This window comes from Netta rufina (genome assembly GCF_964035555.1).
Source record: "Netta rufina genome assembly, chromosome: 6".
In the NCBI taxonomy this organism is placed as follows: Eukaryota; Metazoa; Chordata; class Aves; order Anseriformes; family Anatidae; genus Netta; species Netta rufina.
In genome coordinates, this window is record NC_140129.1 from 19,730,600 (window position 1) to 19,748,836 (window position 18,237).

The following is an 18,237-nucleotide window of genomic DNA, read 5'->3' on the forward strand; positions in this document are numbered from 1 at the left end:
CAGGAAAATCCTTCCATCTTCCAGTAAGTCATATTAAAAGACGTTTAGATGTAGAGCTTAGGGAAATGGTTTAGTGGGGACTGTTAGCGTTAGGTCAGAGGTTGGACTCGATGACCTTGAGGTCTCTTCCAACCTAGAAAATTCTGTGATTCTGTGATACACGTTAATCATTCTTAATTATATGCAGGACTTAAGAGATTCTTGGTATGTCCACCTTCTTGTCTCCTGTCAGCACAGGAAGAACTCCGTATGTTGATGTTTAAAATAAAGCTAGCGTGCTTATTCATAACTGTTCATTAACAGCTGAATGTATGAACTCATGGAAACAAGGTTAGACTAGCTGTCAGTCCCTTCATGTATCTTCAGTCTTTCTTCCTGCTTACTCTTTTAAAGGGGGAAAAAAGTCACTAAAGATCCTTGCCATGAAGTGATTAAGCCATGATTTCCCTAAACCAAGCTAAGGAAATCAAACCACAAGGATAAAGTACAATATTAGGGGTTCTGGTCCTTACTTGTAAGTGACATGTTTTGATTCGCACTTTGAAATTATTAGCTGGGAGATTAGAGCTTAAATTCTGCACCACTGAATCATCTCCAAGTTTGAAACTGTGTTGTCTTCAGCAGAACTGCCTTTCTTCCACCACTCACACCCATCAGGACACTGGATACATTAAGGTCTCTTCTTCATTGCTTTAAGTAACAGAAGTGCACGACTTCAGATTAAGCATTCTATTTTTTTCTGCTATTAGAGACAACTGCACAACTATGAAAGTTTGCAGCTTGCAGTTGGAAAGCACAGAAACATACCAGCTAATCTCAGCTATTACTCTGAAAGGACATTGTGCCATCCTATAAGAACAATCAAAAAGGCATCTGATTACAATCAGTAATTACAATCCTGGTAACAATTGCTCTAAATTTGGTACGTGACAAACCTATTTTTACTGCTCTTGGGTTAAAGAAGGAAAATAATGATGAGGACTGTAGCTGGGAAGGTTGTAAATTTACGGGAAGGACTGTTAGACCTGTAAGGCTTTTTGAAGCTCAATACCAACAGACTTTCTTTATATACAGTAAAGAAAAGAGGGAATATCCTTATTCTCATTCCAAGGTTTAATTCTGAGGTATGTGATACTGGATTTACAAAAGTAAATACATTTTTGACAAGCAGCGAGCCCTGTACTTACCAAGGCAGAGAAGACTCCAAGCAGTTAAGAAAATAAACTGCTCACAGTGTGAAAAAGTAAAGGTTTTGTGGTATTTGACAGACCTTTAAAGGTGTAACAGCTGATGAGGAAACATGCAGTAGTGGGCCAAAAAAAAAAAAAAAAAGACAAATACTTAAGTGATAAAGATAAGGCAGGACAGCAGGTATTAGATAAGGCTTCCACTTGAACTAATTCTTTGAATTGTTACAATAAGCAATTAGATGCACCTAGTATTCCAAGCAGTGAGCAGGCACACTGCGTTGCTGAAAGGGATTATGTGGCTGTGGAGACAGACTTGGGCTCCAGCTTGCTGATGACACTCCCGAAGTTTGAACATATTTGTAGCAAACACAAATGAAATCCCAGTAGTATAGAAGGACTGGAGCAGTGTAGAAGAGTTTTCCATATCAGTTGCACCTGACACCTGGAGCTCAAGCACTATCACCTGGAGTACAGCACACATACCAGGTTATATACATGTAAGTCTACAGTTAATCTGTAATTTTCATCCTGAACATCAATTTAAAAAAAAAAGTTTGAAACATTTGCAGGCAGATTTCATGACTCATTGCTACAACAGATCTAGCCAGTTCTACTGACCCTGCCTCTACTAGGAAGTTTGGCATTCCCCTCTTAGATCTGTTCCTCTGGACATGAGCCCTTGTGCTTGAGAGAGTTAAGCTCAGAACAGTTGCAAGAATTTCAGCATTAAGCAAATAAACGTGCTATTTTGTCACATGGGATAAAATTCCAGGAATTTATTGCTGTATGTATGCTTAATCCATTAATTTGTCTTACAGTAGTCATGAAGTGCCAAATTGTGTGCTACATTTAACATTTCTTGCATTCCCTTCCAAATGCCATTTTACAGTGGGCATGTGAAACAACGCAGCAGCAGTCACAAAACATGGCTTGAGCATCTCTCAAGAGCTCAAAATAAAGATTTGTGTACAAGCTGAATAACAAGATGTCAGTTAACAGGTCACTCAGCAACTTTAATAGAAATACCTTTAGGTGGAAGTTTTGCACTGTTAAAATTTACAATTCAGACTAAACATTCTCATCCCCACTGTAGTAACAAGATACTCGCAAAGACAAGAACTATGGTATGTAAATGTCACACGCAAGAACTGCTTCATTTCTATCAGAAGCAAAAGTTGCTAATAATAAGCAAGGAGAGGCCTAGTAGACTAAGGCTATCAGCCTATATTAAAAACATATACCTCCGAGTTTGGCAGTGGAATTCTATTTACCACCTTGAATTTTTTTTTTTTTTTTTTTTGGCTAAGTACCAGTACTCTTCCTCCCCACCCACCAAGCACACTTTATAAATCCCCTTTATTTTTATTATACCTCCATATTATTTACAGGATTCCTAAAGATTAAGTACAAACTAGTATGAAATTAATGATAGTTTGCTCTTCAAATATGTATCCCATGGCTAAATAAATACCAAGCCAATCCAACAGAGTGATCTGGAGTTATGATTCAGAAGCTTGTGTATCTGTGATGCCAGATGTTTTCTCATTGATGGCCAAGGATTCACTTGATTTGTCAACAATAGTCGCCTTAGAAGTTGGGGTAGCGCTATCCAAGGTGAGTGCAGAGGTCTGTTCTATGTTTACAGTAGTGCCAGGGTCAACGGAAAAGCTTCCAGCTTGAGTCATGGAGGGAAGCAAATCTGTAGGCACTGTAGAAACCTCTGTGACCAAAGGAAGCAGGGGAACACATTTTGGTGGCATCGATAGAGGTGTTATTCCCATTAGATTCAGAGGCGGAAGAGTTGGCAAACCTAAAAAAAAAAAGAACAAAAGCAGTGAGCTGCTACGTATCACAGATCTGGATACATTCTGTGTTAGTTTAAAACCTTCCCCTTCTCTAATCCTCTATTTAATTTCAAATGGCTACCTCTTCTCCAAGAGGAGCGTGAGCACAATATACCTGCAGTACTGATTCGGCAGACAAGTTTCAAAGCCCAATATATTTTGGAGACAAAGAATCAGAATAAACTCAAGTTTGTTTCCACCTCCCCAGAGGACTAGGACTTTAACGCATTAATACTGATGATTAGATTTTTCTGGCTTTCACTTAAGCTGCCAGAAACAAAAAACTAACAAGAACCTTATTCCATGTAAGCTTTCCATTTCTTTTTGCTTGTTCCATATGTATCTTCAGCAGTTTTATTTTATTCAAAACTATAAATCTAGCATTAGTTGGTATTTCTGGCATTCAATCAGGGTTCTTCAATCTCCTTGTCCGGCAAACAAGGGAGCACCTCATATTTTCTTCCACCCGTAAAACTACATACTTTATTTCTTGGCACAGGACAATCTCTCCTGGGGTTATAAATCAGGTAATATGAGATGAAACAACTAAACACAGACACAGGCTTAGAATTAGTTTATCTCAAAACATATTCCTTGCCTACCCAATCTGGGCACTAATGTCAACTCCCATCTCCAGCAAACATTCAATTTATCCTCTTTAGAACTCCACCAGATGGTTCTAAATGAGAGTGTCAAAGATCATCAAGGAGAGACCTGCTATTACAGTGTTTCAGTTTGCAGAAGCACTTACCAGGCTGTATGATTTCTGAAACAATGTGTGGTGATGGTAAATTAAGTTTGGACAGATCAGTCAGGTTGGGAAGCCCTGCTGGTAACGGCATCAGACCTGAGAGGAGAGTGGAAAAATGACAGTTGAAAATTTCAAGCTTTTTTTTTCCCCATCTCTGGGATCTTATTATTTGAAGTTGTTTCATATTGCTTTACATCTTGATTATCATCTTTACATATAAAAATACAAATTCACTTGACTTTCAACTTCAAGTTACACAATGAAAAAAAGTTACCAACTGCAGGAAAATAGGACTAGTAAATACACAATCCCAATCTTTCACATTTTCCTGAGGAAAACAGAATCTTATTTCAAGGAATAAACATTATTTAATTTCAAAGTTCAGCTTTTTATTAATTTTTTTCACTGCAGCACTGTACCAGAAGCCTTCCATTCCTAGCTTGAATGTCAGAAGATCATAATAATATGAAGTACAGGAAAAAAAAACACAACAGTATTAAGAATCGGAAATACTATTCTTAGTCTTTTCTATTCAGTTTATAATTGAAGTTAAACACAAAAATATATAGAAAAGGCAAAACAGTAACTTTCAAGGTCAGGAAGGACTAAAAATACAATACAAACATACAATGAACATAACACATGGCCTTTCATTATTGTGTTTGCTGTAAAACATCTTTCCCCTCCTGATTCTCCTGTCTTAGACGAGCTGTATTTCTGATACAATGGCTTTCTTCCTACTTTATAGTTAGTTCAAGGAAGTCTAATTCTGAGATAAATTGCTAATATTACAGTAGCAACAGGGAGAGGAGGCAGAGAGTCTAAAAGCAGGCAACTGTACACAAATTTTGATGAAAAAACATCTTTCTTTACCTATCTGAGAATTTATTAGCCACAAAGGCCGACATCATCTGAGTCAGAGCTTTCAGTTCAAGCAACTTGTTTTTTCAAGCAACTGAGTTTTTTTTAATCTGAAAAAAATCTGAACTTCGCACAAATTCACTCAAATTTTAAACCTCCTATATATTTAAGGCTTAAAATTTGCATGTTCATACTAGTGAAGTTGTAGTGCAGTATTCTAATAACTTTCAAAAAGGCTACAGTACTATTCTGAGAACAAATTGGAATAAAAATTCGTATTTGCAGCTGTTTGGAGAGAGGGGTTATGGATGCAGGAAAGGAGAAGATATTAACAGAAGCTAAACTTAGTGGTTTACTATTTTAGCTATGGAGTACAAGATTAAAAGTTCCCTGCTCTTGTATGCAAGCACTTAGCTCCCCTACATAATATTTCCTATGTTACAGACCATACCTCCATGCATTACTTAAAACCTTTATCTACTTTTCTTACAGCCTACAAAACAAGAACACAGTTCCTTCAGTGTTTTGGAGTGCATGACTGAGTCCTGTACCAGTGCATCAATTACATGGCAAAATCCCATACAAAACTTATCTTACCTGCTACTCTGGAGCACTAGTGCTCAAAACACTGTTACCAGGAAATAACATACACTACTTTGGAGACAGACTATTGCTTTTATTATACAGGGTTTAGTTGGTAAATAATTCAGAAACAGTAACTGCAACATATAGTTCTATACTGTTATCCGTCTGCTTATAGTAAGAAGAACAATCAAGCTGAGCATTAAAAAGGAGTCTCCTAAAATTGAATTTTTAATAGGTGAAAGGAATGTAGGAACAGGCAATGTATGCCTTCCCTGATCTTTTTTTCTGTCTTCATATCTGAATGAAAAGAACAAACAGGAACTCTGAAGCTGCTAGCCAAAGTATTTTGCACCATACTGTTTATGACGTATGGCAAGTAGCGATGTATCAAATCAAGAAGTGTTGCAAGCACACCTAATACCTTCCGTAGAAATCTAGAATGCTACTGTGCAGGGGGGCCTGAAAGGTAGATGATTATCAGCTTTCTTGCTAACTCAGTCCTCTGCGCTAGAACCATGTGTACGGTGGGTCTATATAAAAAAAAGCTCCAAACATTGCAGAGATTGTATAAAAATGTTCTGATGTGAAATGCCTAAGCTGTACAAAGCTATATCCTGTAGCCCCAGAAGAAGGGTGGAAAAAAAGACTCTTCGCTTTCTCCTTTGTTTCAGAAATGTTTTAAATGTTACCTACTCACCTGGTAATGTAGTTGCTGGATTAACTGGTGGCACGGAAGTAAGGGACTGACTGACTTGTGGTGGTAATAATGGAACTGTTGGAACACCTGGTGGAGTATACAGGAAAACAACACTAATTTTAAGCATAGAACACTTCAGCTCCCTTCTTCAAGGGAGTACGTGCCTTAAATAACCATACAACACTGACGAAGAAAATCATTATTTAAAATAACACGCATTTCTTATAGAAGTTACATCTTTTGTGAGCAGTACTTGCATTATGCTTGTGTTAAAGAGAATATAACTAGTACAATGATCTAGCCTTTGTTGTTAAGTAAGGTTTTGGGAAGACAGAGGTTTGGGGAAGAGTCTTTCTTCTCCCTTTTGTTAAATACATGCAAACACCTGTGAGTCAAACAAAAAAGCCAATATACCTATGCATTTCAGAAGTTAGTTACTTCCACACTAACCTGTACTGAGAACATTACTGACAGTAGTTGAGGGTGAACTAATAGAAAGTCCAGAGAGACTCTGTTCAAGTCCTGCTGGCCCAGGGGGTAACGCCGGTGAGGGATTAACTGATGACAGCTGAACCTTTCCAAAAGAAAAGTTGCATCATTAGGGTTTGTTTTCACAAGAACAAGTAAAAGCAGAAAAAAAAATCCATTTTACAAAGCTAATGGAATGAATACAACTTACCTCTGTAAAGCCGTCTTTGAGAGGACTGAGAGATGCACTAGGCAACTGTCCTGGGAGAGAGATTTTCTTTCCCTCCTCAAATGGGCGTGTAGGTATCCTATGCAAATACCCATAACCAATGCCACATCCTAGGCTTTTAAAACATGAACATTTAAAAGTCAGTAAAGCAACTTTATACTACAAACTCTACAGCAAGCAAATGCATGAAATACCCAAGATGCCAACAGGTTTCAAGGTAAGTTCTATACAAATATCCGTGTTTACGGGAAAAAGCTAAATGTTGCCTCATTTTCTATGAAGAAGTAATCATTATGAGACAATAGAAAGGCAACTGTAGCTTTCAGCAATAAATATTTAGCACAAGTTCTATTGTTATTTGAACCAAGCAGCTGTATCAGGAATACACCTTGGCATTCAACTCATGCCTGTTGTTTGCAGTCCTGTTCCGGTACAGCGCGATACTGTACGAACATACTACAGCCTAATGAGTATTTGAAGTCTCATGCAGAAAGCAATCATTGCACTCTGTGCATTTTTGAACTAGCTAATTTCCTCTGCAAACATATCTCCCCAATTAGTAACTAAATCTGAATTTCAAGTATGTATGTAATTTACTATAGCAGAAACACATTGGATATAAGAATAGTCTTTTCCTGGTTTTATAGGGAACTTAAGGAAGCAGGTTTTAGGCTACTGCTAGTAAGAAAGTTGCCCCAGCTCCCATGACGTATTTTTTCTTACCTGCCTTCTCCACCCCAGGCAGAATTTGGAGTAATCACCACTTCCCGACAGTTATCTGTGTCTGTGTTGTACACATAAAGTTTTAATGGCTTTGTTTCATGTGTTTCAATAAGGGAGAAGAGATCTTCAGACTGCAAAAGAATAATAACGAATGAGGGCTCCTTTGTCCTTATTTTATCACTTGATATGAGAATGATTATCTTCCTCGTCCCAACTTTCTGTATCAGAACCTGGAAATTGCTACATGGTGCAGTTGTTGCAGTGCTGCTGTTTTATCACAAGGACAACTTGAAGTGCTTTGCTGGTACCACTCAGAAGATGTGGGACAACCCCAGATCTTCAATCTGCTATTTGATATATTAACATTAGAGGACAAAACGTTTGTATCTAACTTCATAAAGATATTTAAAAGCAATTTTAATTTCCAGAATTGCATTTAAGCACAGTGCAGGGGCAACATGCCAGAACACCTTCCTCTTGGTATTGTTACTTTAATTAGCAGTGAACAGACAGAATACGGCATGTTTCAAACTGCCTAGGTACTGTTTTCTAGTTTAACAGAAAAAAATCACAGTGTTACTTACGTACGTACATACATATATATATATATAATTAAAACTTATATAAATGTACACACCTCATTCATAACAGTATCTGCTCCAATGATATAGTCACTGTGAGGTCTGAGTCCAGCCAATGCAGCAGGAGAATTTGGTTCCACTTCCTGATTTTAAGATGGAAAGTTATGAAACATTACATAACAGGGTGTAGCAGGACAGTTACATATGCACTTCACACAAGTTTTGAGTGAGACAAACTGGTCAAGTTTTAAATCCAGTTAATGGAACTAGTAAACTGACCTAGTAAAACAGCAGTGAGGTGACAGTCTCATTACACACCATCACAAGGAGTTCAGAATACTGTGCAACAGCACTGATACGAGATTTGATAACATACACAATTCTACTTCAAAAGCCTTTCAAAAAACAAAGCCAATGACCAGAAAACAGACCAATTTCACCTCGTAGTTTGCATACCCCCTTGCAAGTTACTTTTCTATAAAAAGACTGAAAACCATTAACAGTAAGCAACATATTTTGCAGTAAGAAAAATACTCAGAAGTCCGTACATACCAATACATGCCATACGTTTTCGTTGGCCCCATCGAAGCTGCAGAAACGAATGCTCACCCCCAGCAGGCCCTGTCCACCCCACATGTTGCTGGGGGTCACTGATGTTTCTCTGAGCTCCAGTGTTTTGCTACTGTACACTAGCATTTTTACAGGTTTTTCAACATTTGCTTTCAACAGGTCCTTGAGAGTGTCATTGTCTTTATTCTGTAAATGTTCGAAGAAGAGCTTGATTTAGCGTTGAACACGGTGAACATCCAGTTCTATAGCACCACTGTTGCATGTCTGAAGTCCTATAAACACTAAGCATTATCAGAATATATCTCTACAGCTATTTCATAACAAGCTTTCAGTCCCTTCACAATTCTGTAATACACCTCCAGAGAAAAACTGTGGTTTCCCAGTAATAGATCATATATTCCAAATGTAAAAACACTTCAATTAAACCTAAGATATGATATACAGGAAATTGACATTTAAATATGGAGATATTCCTGTTTCCCGTTCATAAACTTGGTACTTTTAACAAAGTTCACATCAGAAACATTCAATTCCTACAACATTCAAGTAATTAATGACAGAATTTTTGCACTGATACTAGCTAGCTCCAGTAACTTGTTTTTGGGTAACTTGTTACCCAAAACATAGAGCAACAGCATTTTTGGAACTATCAGTTCGTGGGTTTTTTTGTTTGTTTGTTTTGTTTTTGTTTTGTTAAGGACCAGTATATCAACAGCATCTGAGACCATGTTTGCAAGAAGACATTGGGAACACCTCTCTGGCAAAAGGGAGCAGAGGACAGGGACTGAGGCACCCCTGAACGAGCCAGCTCTAGATTCAGAAGCCACGTACCAGCCCCACATGGGACCAAAGCCAAGCTGCACTGCTCACAGACATCCTGGTTACAGGCTCAGTTACACCACTTCAAGTTCCAGCTTAGCATTTATTGCAGCACTGTTTTGCATGTGGACATATATGTTGCTCTGATTAGTTTAACAATCCTCAGGTAGTAGAATCTTTGGATATGTAAACATGGACCTGTTTACTCAAAACCCATGCAGGACATAATGTGCAATTCAAATTCTTAATTCTGCAAGTAAATCTGTATTGTAAGAATGCCAGAAAACTGATTTGAAACAGCAAGTTTCAAGAAATAACTACAGGGCCTACTTGTCATGCTTCCAGAGAACAAAATCACTTAAAGTAGAGCAGATATTTCCACAGGAGAGAGAAAGAGCTCATCCCACTCTGAGCTCTTTCCGTATGTTCTTAGATATGCCCTGCAGCTTTGCAGAGTCTTTCTTGAACCAGCTTCACTGACAGAGTTTACCCACAGCTGTTTTTTTCCACTGCTCTGATGGTTTGCTGTCTCACAACAGCTCTGCTTGAAAACTTTCTCACATGGTTCCTGCCCAACTAACAGCTTTGACAACAGTTCTTTCAACCAACTTGTTTTGACTGAAATGAGTTCACAAGTTCTCACACAAGCAGTTTTACAGATGGAACTGGAGGGGCACTCACACAAGCAGCTAGAGGTGGGTCAGCAGCTAGTATTACCTTCTGCTGGCAGAGATGGTCGCACAGAGTGTGTCTGTCTGCACTCTTACTCTCCAGCATAATTTTTGATACAACTACAGTTATAAGGTAAAGGAAATTGATTTCTGATGTAGGTAGGCATTCCAATTTTAGACCAAGGATAAATATTATATATATATTTAAATAAATACAATTGTTTATCTATAGAAATAAGATTCCCAACATGTTGCTTGTATTCAGTCAGTATTATAAAATAACAGCACACTTACCAGTCTCGAACCATTAATAGACACAATAAAATCAAAGAACGGCTCCAATCCAGCCCTGTGCCCCGGTGAGTTTTCTTGCACCTACCAGAAAATGAAACAAGAGTTCAGCAACAGCGTACAAATGCTGGTTTATAGATTAGAATTGTATTTCTGGTTGTACTATGTGTAGTTCTAGAAGCTACTGGTATTTGTACGTACCATTTTTAGTATGTTCAAATATAATCTTTTGGATCAAAACAGTACCTCTCTTAAAAAGCGTATAAAGATCACTAATTTATATTTTATTGAGGAAGGACAACACTAAGCAATCACTGGGACAAACACTGCTTCAGCAGCTGCCGCAGTTAAATTGCAGACATTTATTTCAATAAAGGACATTATGGTCAAAGGGCAAGCATAACAAATTCTGAAGAAGTTTGTTAAAAAGCAGCATCTTTACCCTAACTACCAACACTGGGCCCTGCTTTTCATCTTACACTTATTAGAGGAAAAGGAGAGTTACATCTGCGTAAGCAGAGGTTGTTATCTCATGATTAAACATCACCTGTTGACATTCCTGAGAAATAGAGGGCATGTGTACAAGCTATGATTCATTAACATACCAGCAAGCCACAAGAAAAGGGAAGGATGCAATGTTGCAGCTACGGCAGCTCAAATAATTCAACCACTCCACTAGAACAGGCTTAAGTGTTGGATATGCATTTCTCCCAGAATCTTAAAGTATGTTTTTAATTCCAAATGGAACAACTCAGACACATATTCTGCCAGTGCTGGCTTTTCACTGTTAGATGCATTGCCAATATAGACAAAAGAAACTCCAACATGGCTGTCAGATTTTTCCTACTGCCTTTGGAGCAAAGCATATCTATCTTTACTTGTCAATTGATTCATTTTACTTGCTGGCTTTCTTTTACATCCTACATTCATCTTCCAAATGCTCTAAAAAGCATCATCCTTTACAGTGTGGTTTCTTATATTACATGTTAATCCATCTGACAAAACTGGTACAAATCTGGTAGTTTGTTCAATACCAATCTAATTCTGCAGGAATTCAGCTTTCTTAGTATGACTCATTTAAAAGAAAATATTCTAATACGGAAAAAAAGTTAGATTACTACTGAAAATGGCCTCTTAGACTATTTATCTCTGCCTGACACAATCACAGTGTCATGGCTTGGAAAAAACGCAGATTACTTGTGGGTAGCATTCTGTAACAGATGCCCGAAGCCTAGAATATTAGTGTCACAATCAAAACATTAACAAAAAATAATTTGGAATCAGTAGTTTCATTAATTGCTGTCAAAATTTGATAAAGCAGCCAACAAGTACAAATTAGACGCTACTCTGACACTGCCAGCCAAAGCAATAAAAACAACTGAGGTAGAAATAACATCACAGAAAACCCCATTTCCAACGAGATCCTAACGTGTGTCTACAGAAGTGTTTCTTCAAGACACCTGCATGCTCCTTGGAAACGAAAGGTATTATCCTAGGTGCCAGCTATTAACTGCATGGGACCACAGCTCTCACTCACCAGCACAGCCCAACAAGCCAGAAGCATGGGGCTGCCCCACACTATGAGGCCAGTCTGTGGGTTTGAGATACCTCTCACCAAGAGTCACTAGGGGTCAGAGAGCGAGCTGCGCACCGGGTCAGGGGTGAGAGTACAAGTTATACTCCACGTGGTGGGCCCCCTGACACGATTGCACAGAAACGCCTGGGCACACTGAGGACGTGTTGCTTTGACTTCAGTGAACTGTACCCAGAGCTCATCTTTAGGTATTAAAACTTCCAAAAACATAGAGCCTCAGAACAGCATCCACAAACAGAAATTTTAGCTTAATAGAGAGGCTGGGTGATTATTCTGCTCAAATGTGGAGAGCATTTACTTGCTAAGTCAGGTACTTGAGGCTTTTCCACCAAAGAAAGGTTAAACAAACAATTTCATGAAAGCAGTAAAGAACTCCAGTTTCCGATGGACGTGTTCCATAATTGCATTCTCAGGCCTGAAGTTTCTCCTATACTCAAGTTATTCAACACATCCTTTCCTTGGATGTGGTTCTTCTAGTAGCTAATGAAGGACAAGCTGTTTGTTGCTCAGTTTAGGGAGGGGACAAGAAAATGCTTTATAGGGTCTCCCTCCCTCATTCCACCACCTATTTCACATTTTGTATTTTCTAATATGCCTGACAGGAAGGCTTTCCACCTAAACAAAATCAGCAGATGGTTTCAGAAAATATTGGGAGAACTCGTAAAGTCAGAAAATGTCATCTTAAACCTCATCAAGAAAAATGAGTAAACCCAGCAATCCAATACATTTCTTCAGATAACGTACCAGATTGTTAGACCTAGATACACGTCATGGCCGTGAAATCATGAAAAGCCAGATGTCAGCCAGCAAACAGCTGCAAAAGCAGCCCTGACACGGTCTGCTCTTTATTCAGAGATTCTCCTCCATTTCTAAATGCATTCCTTAAAAGAAGAAGAAAAAGCCCAACCCCTCTGCCACAACATCCTTCCCACCACAACCTCACATATGATAGATGACATCCTGAACCTTTTCAACTAACAGTGACCTGTATTCAGTAAGGTAATCTTTTAAAATTAGAAGGAGCACCTACAATAAATTAGAATTACATATACTCAGCATCTATCAATGTCAGGCTCACGGACACATGAAATGGATGGATTTGGTATTCTAAGTACATTACTTACAGTCTGCCCAAAACTGATGAAGGCACAGTGAGAGCTCCCGAGTTCTGAACGATTAGTTCGCAGAAATTATCTTTAGATGTTGAACACTTTCCCACATATCCATCTGAACCCTGAACACCTTTGCATGGTCTCTTTGTAAAAGAGCTTGCAGAAACTGCCAGGAAGCTGTCTCTGAAAGTAATCAAGCTCTTACAGCTGCATAAATCACACCAACACATGTACCTGTACCCCCCTTCTGTCACCGCGTGTCCTCATCCTGTGATGTACAGGTTCAGTCACAAAGTTTCGTATTTCCCTAGCTTGTTTGGGCCTGATGCCACTGGTGGGAAAGCGTTTTCATGCCTGACAGTCCCAGCAAAACCCCTAAGTGCTGTACTCATTCCATGTGAGAGCTCTTCCCCTCGAAGAAGCAACACGCTCAGCACTGCGTGACACCAGCAGTGACCCCACACAGCTCCACGCTGTGATCCCACACTGCGATCCCACACTGCGCCATCGCGTTTTCAGCCAGCCAGCCATCCACCGCCCTGCACAGCGCCACGCACACAGCACAGCTTTCTGCTCCGAGCACAGGTCATGGTTCTCATCAGGAACTACAGCAATGAAGGGTAACTAGGGGTCTTTGGAAACACGAGGGCACAGAAACCTTGCTGCTCGTGATGGAAATAAAGGTTCCATTTATAGGTACATAAATTCTGGGCCTCCTGAGCAATCCCGCTTTGTGCTTCTCTGCCTGTATTTTCCAAGTCAGTCAGTAATCGAGTAAGGACTGAGGGGAAAAAAAAAAGTCAAGTATTGCCACTCACAACAGATGCAAGTGCAGGCAAGATACCATGCACAGCTGCTTAGGAAGCCTAATTCCCTACAAGCCAGCTGTTACTGCAGCCGTGTAAGTTACAGCCACCTGTGGGTAAATGCTGTGACTTTCATGAGTACAGAAAAGCAGCACAATAGACTACCAAGAAGAGCTGTGGAACCACTGCCACCAGAGGCTTTTAAGAGCAAGCAAAGAAAATATCAGGAATGCTGAAAGTCAGATGGTAGAAAAGGGCTTTATGGCCCTTCCAGCCTCATATAATGCTGCAGGCCCTCAGCTTCTTCCTGAGGTGGCAGCACCCAGACAGCAGGGCTGCTGAGCACATACATCAGACACGCTGTTTCACTTTTAATTCACTGTCATGAATTAAGAAAGGAAAAAGTTTCAAGGGCATGACACTAATAATAATCTATGTAACAAATAAGATTTTTTTTTTCCATAAATACATAATATTTCTTCTCACTAAAAACTCAACGCTACCCCTCTGTAACTACATAGTATAGATTTATTTCACACATTACAGTAGGGCTGCTTAGCAACACAATGGTCACAATTTTAAGCCCTGAGCCTCCAATGCACATGGAATTAGGCATGGAAGCCACGATTCTCAAAAGCAGATGAAATCTCTTGGCACTTTTGAAAGTCACACTAGTGTCCGCTTAAACCTTTTAGTGCTTGGCTGCGAGCACTGAATACACAACTTCTAGGGAGCAAAAGCTTCGAAGCATTTTATTTTTCAAACAAGAAATCCTAAGTAATATTTACTTTATTACCAACAAAATGCTGAATAAAGTTTTTTTTTTTTTTTTTAGTTCTTCTGCACGCTCTGTAATAGGTAATAAAACTTCATTATGTATAGTCTATGAGCAATTCCTCTGTTAGGGCTTATAACCAATTTTATTTGTCAGCTATTATAACACATTACACAGTATAACTGTATTGAATTTCCTTACGAACATCCAGCTTTTAAGAAAAAAAGCTTTATAAGCTTTTTATAAGAAAACAGATTCCCTCCGCACAGCACCAAATTTTATTTTTAACAGAGCACTCACATTGAGTATTTAAAAACCCAGCCCCCTTTAGAAAAGAAGAATCCTCTTCATGGCTACATGCTTGCATATCTACTACAACAAACTGAAGCATTTAATTAAAAGTTAGAAATCTACACTTCAGGCACAGTCTTCACTATCTTTTTGTGAGAACAGCATATGAGACAGCAACATACAGATCTCTAGCAGATAAAAATTCTTGTATTGCTTATTTTTAAAAAAAAAAAAAACTGTCAAATGGAGCGTGGACAAAGTAGCAGCTTTGCATTTGTAATGCCAAACAGGAAAGTTTGTCAAAATTACACTTCAGTCTGATTTGAAGAGCAGACATAAGTGTCTACTGAGAATACACAGAGGCAGACAGTCGCCCTATTCCACCACGTAATTGTATGTTAAAAGGTGTATATTTGTTTCCAATGTAAGAAGAAGCTATGGTGAAAATCCCCAGAGTTCAGTAACAGTGCACGATACCAGCTGGGGAGGCAGCAGTTAAAAGCAAGATTTATCAGCACATTACACAACCCAGTAAATGAAAGCCTAACAGCAGAAGCATGTATAACAAATAAAAATATGTTCTAAAGAACTGATTAAAACACAGGACAGATCATTAGGTGTACCTGTGAAGGGACGATGGCAACAAAACAGTCTGCAACTTTATCTCCATCTTAATTAAAAAAAAAAAAAAAAAAAAAAGCTACATTTCAGTGCCTAGGAACCCCAACAGCACAGTCCACAGCAGCTTGTCCCATCAAGGATGCCTGTGATGAAATTGCTTTCCTTCTACAACACTTCAGTCCTGGAGGGTTCATATTTCCTGTTACAAGTGCACTGATAAAATGCCCACAATGAAAGCAATGCTGCATTGCATATTAGCAGGAGCTGCCAAAAAGACTCAATCTTTTAAAGGAAAGTGAAAAGATGTGCGAAATTAACGATTAACAAGTCTGTATTATTCCCCTGCTCTCTGTTCTCCTGGTCCTGCTCGGAGTGACAGGAATGGCACTTGCTCCCAGCCCCGCAGGGAGGCGGTCGGTGCGGTCTGGAAGGCTCGCTGTCAGAAACCTGTGATGTGCAGCTGCCTGGGCAGCTTCTGCGTGGCTCCCAGGCCTGCCAGTCTGATTTACATGAGCAAAACACCATGCTCAGAACTCAAGTTTGAGCTTGAGTATGAAGTAGAAGACAGCAGGAGCACTGCTCAACGCGCTGCCAGAGGCTGGGCCACGCAGACAGGCCAAGCATTTGCGCGAGCTCCTCCAGCAGCGGGAGCTGAGCTTAACATCGCTGAACACCTTGCTACAGAGCACCAACTGCAGGGCTCAGCTTGGGAAAACTACGTTGGGAAACTCTGCTCACATACATTTAAACATTCCAAATTATAATTTTATAGCACTCCAAAGCTCTTCTCAACTTTGAATCTACAAACCTAACTAAATATAAGCACTGGCCTTCCTCCTGTTAGGCTGCGATCATGGTGCAATTTAAGATGCCTATCAACAGGAAGAATAATGGTTCATTGTCATGGCATCTGAAGACTTCAGCAGGAAGATAAAGTAGTTAAAAAACAGACATCAGTCTGCTTGCAACAGCCTGCCGGTCCTTTCCTGCATTTAATGGAAAACTGGCTGTCCTCTCACAAGTCAACTTCTTCAACGTGCACCTACCATTTATAGTTAGAGACCAGTAATCAAACACTGCCACCTCAAGTCACAGCAAAACCACTACAACCAGAAGGTGCCTCAATGAAAGCACAGTTGCCAGATTCAAGTAGAATTATAATAAAGAAAGTGGATTACACTTCATAGAAGAGATGCACCTCAGTTTACTAACAAGCTCTGACCAAACCGTATGAACTGCTGAATCTGACAGAGCTGACATTCTAACTGCACACCACTTATTTTACAGCCCCTGAGAGTAAAAAGATGGCATTTATGCTATCCCATGCTGAAGAATAAGTGTCTTCCACAACACGCCTTTCTCACCTGCTATCCTAAAACAAGGTATTTGGTGGAGGAATGGAAAAACCAAAATGGATTCTTATACGTTAGTAACATTACAAAGGAGAAACAGACTGCCACGACTTCAGCTTATATGGCATCTTTTCTAGCAGACGAACGGGTGTTATCAGAATACCAACATTCGCTTTCCAAAAGCATCACCCCACATTTTAACATCTAGGAGACGACCTCTGCTCTCCCACACGCAGCTGCAGCTCTCCGCCAACAGCCCCAGCCGGGCACGGCTCTGCAGCTCCTCCACACGCCTGGAACGCGGGGCCGGCCCTGCTCGGGAGCTGGGGCGGCCAAACCAGGCGCACACGGGAGCAGCCCCTCCGCAGCGGCCCCCGCCGGGAGGGTGCCGCGAGGGCGCCGTGCGCTGCCTTCGCGCCGGCCGTTGGCCTCCAGCCCCCCAGAGCCCTCTGAGGCGCTCCCGGAGCCGCCCGCAGGCCGCGGCGCCGCCCCGCCGGGAGCCCCCGTGCCGCGGGAGCCCAGCCCCGGCCGCTGCCGCCCCTTGGTGCCGCCGCGCCCCCCGCGCAGGGCCGAGGCGGCGGGGCCCCAACGGCCGCCCTGTCCCTAACGGCCGCGGGCCGCCCCCTCCCCTCCCGTCCCGTCCCGTCCCGCCGCGGCCCTCACCCTCAGGACGTGGTAGCCCTCGGTGCCGCCGCCGGGGATGTCGACGCTCTGCGAGGCGCCCATGGCGGCGGGCGGGCGGGCAGCAGAGCCGAGCCGAGCCGAGCCGCGCGGTGCGGGGCGCTGCGGGCAGGGCCGGGCAGGCCCCCACGGACGTGGCACCCGCTCCTCCCGCCCGCCTCGGCAGGGGCGGGGCCTGGCGGCGCGGGGCAGGCCGGGAGGGGCCGGGGGAGCAGCGCCACAGCGCCCCCTGCCGCTGCCTCCGGGAGCGGCAGCAGCGGGAGGAAGGGGCGAGGCCGGACGGTGGCCACGAGGGGCCGCGCGCCGCCCGCTCGGCACTGGCGCCCCCTGGCGGCCCGGGGGGGGAGCGCTGCGGCCGCCGCTGCCCGCAGCGATGCACGGAGCTGGGCGTGGGGCCGGGGCACGGCGCTGAAGATCCTGGGTATCCTGAAGGTCCTGATGGAATCCCTTCGTTACAGGAAGAATTAACCTCGCGGATCACCAAAGGCAGCAGCACAAAGCAAAAGGGCAAAGCAAGTAATGTGTAACTAAACTGCGTCTGACAAGAAATGCTGTGCGCTTCATAGGGAACGAGAAACTTACCGCAGCACGGCGTGACACCGCCATGAGTCAATAAAGGAAAAGTCACCCAAACGAGGCCAAGACTGCTACCAGCTGAAGCACGTTTCCTGCTTCCATACATACGCTATTTCAATTCTGGAAGAAGTTCCCAGCCATATTCTTTT

The 18,237-nt window shown here is 41.5% G+C and overlaps 1 protein-coding gene across 1 annotated transcript; it reads right to left on the reverse strand.

Moving 5' to 3' along the window:
• Positions 1-1,222: 1,222 nt before the first annotated feature.
• Positions 1,223-17,567, reverse strand: GORASP2 (golgi reassembly stacking protein 2). The gene is made up of 10 exons (XM_084289545.1): positions 17,495-17,567; positions 10,284-10,364; positions 8,482-8,685; positions 7,986-8,072; positions 7,349-7,479; positions 6,608-6,740; positions 6,379-6,502; positions 5,929-6,015; positions 3,786-3,881; positions 1,223-3,000 (listed from the first exon to the last, which is right to left on the reverse strand). Exons 1-10 carry the CDS (start codon positions 17,555-17,557, stop codon positions 2,690-2,692), a joined length of 1,317 nt encoding a protein of 438 aa, XP_084145671.1. The 5' UTR covers positions 17,558-17,567; the 3' UTR covers positions 1,223-2,689.
• Positions 17,568-18,237: the final 670 nt, after the last annotated feature.

Bases quoted from the DNA above. Each gene is read 5' to 3' on its own strand.
- GORASP2 (XM_084289545.1), bottom strand. From the start codon at position 17,557: ATGGGCGCCTCGCAGAGCGTCGACATCCCCGGCGGCGGCACCGAGGGC. The intron at 6,741-7,348 runs GTAAGAAAAAAT...ATGTTTTAAAAG, and splicing joins GCCTGGGGTGGAGAAGGCAG to CCTAGGATGTGGCATTGGTT. The intron at 6,503-6,607 runs GTAAGTTGTATT...TCTTTTGGAAAG, and splicing joins TCAAAGACGGCTTTACAGAG to GTTCAGCTGTCATCAGTTAA.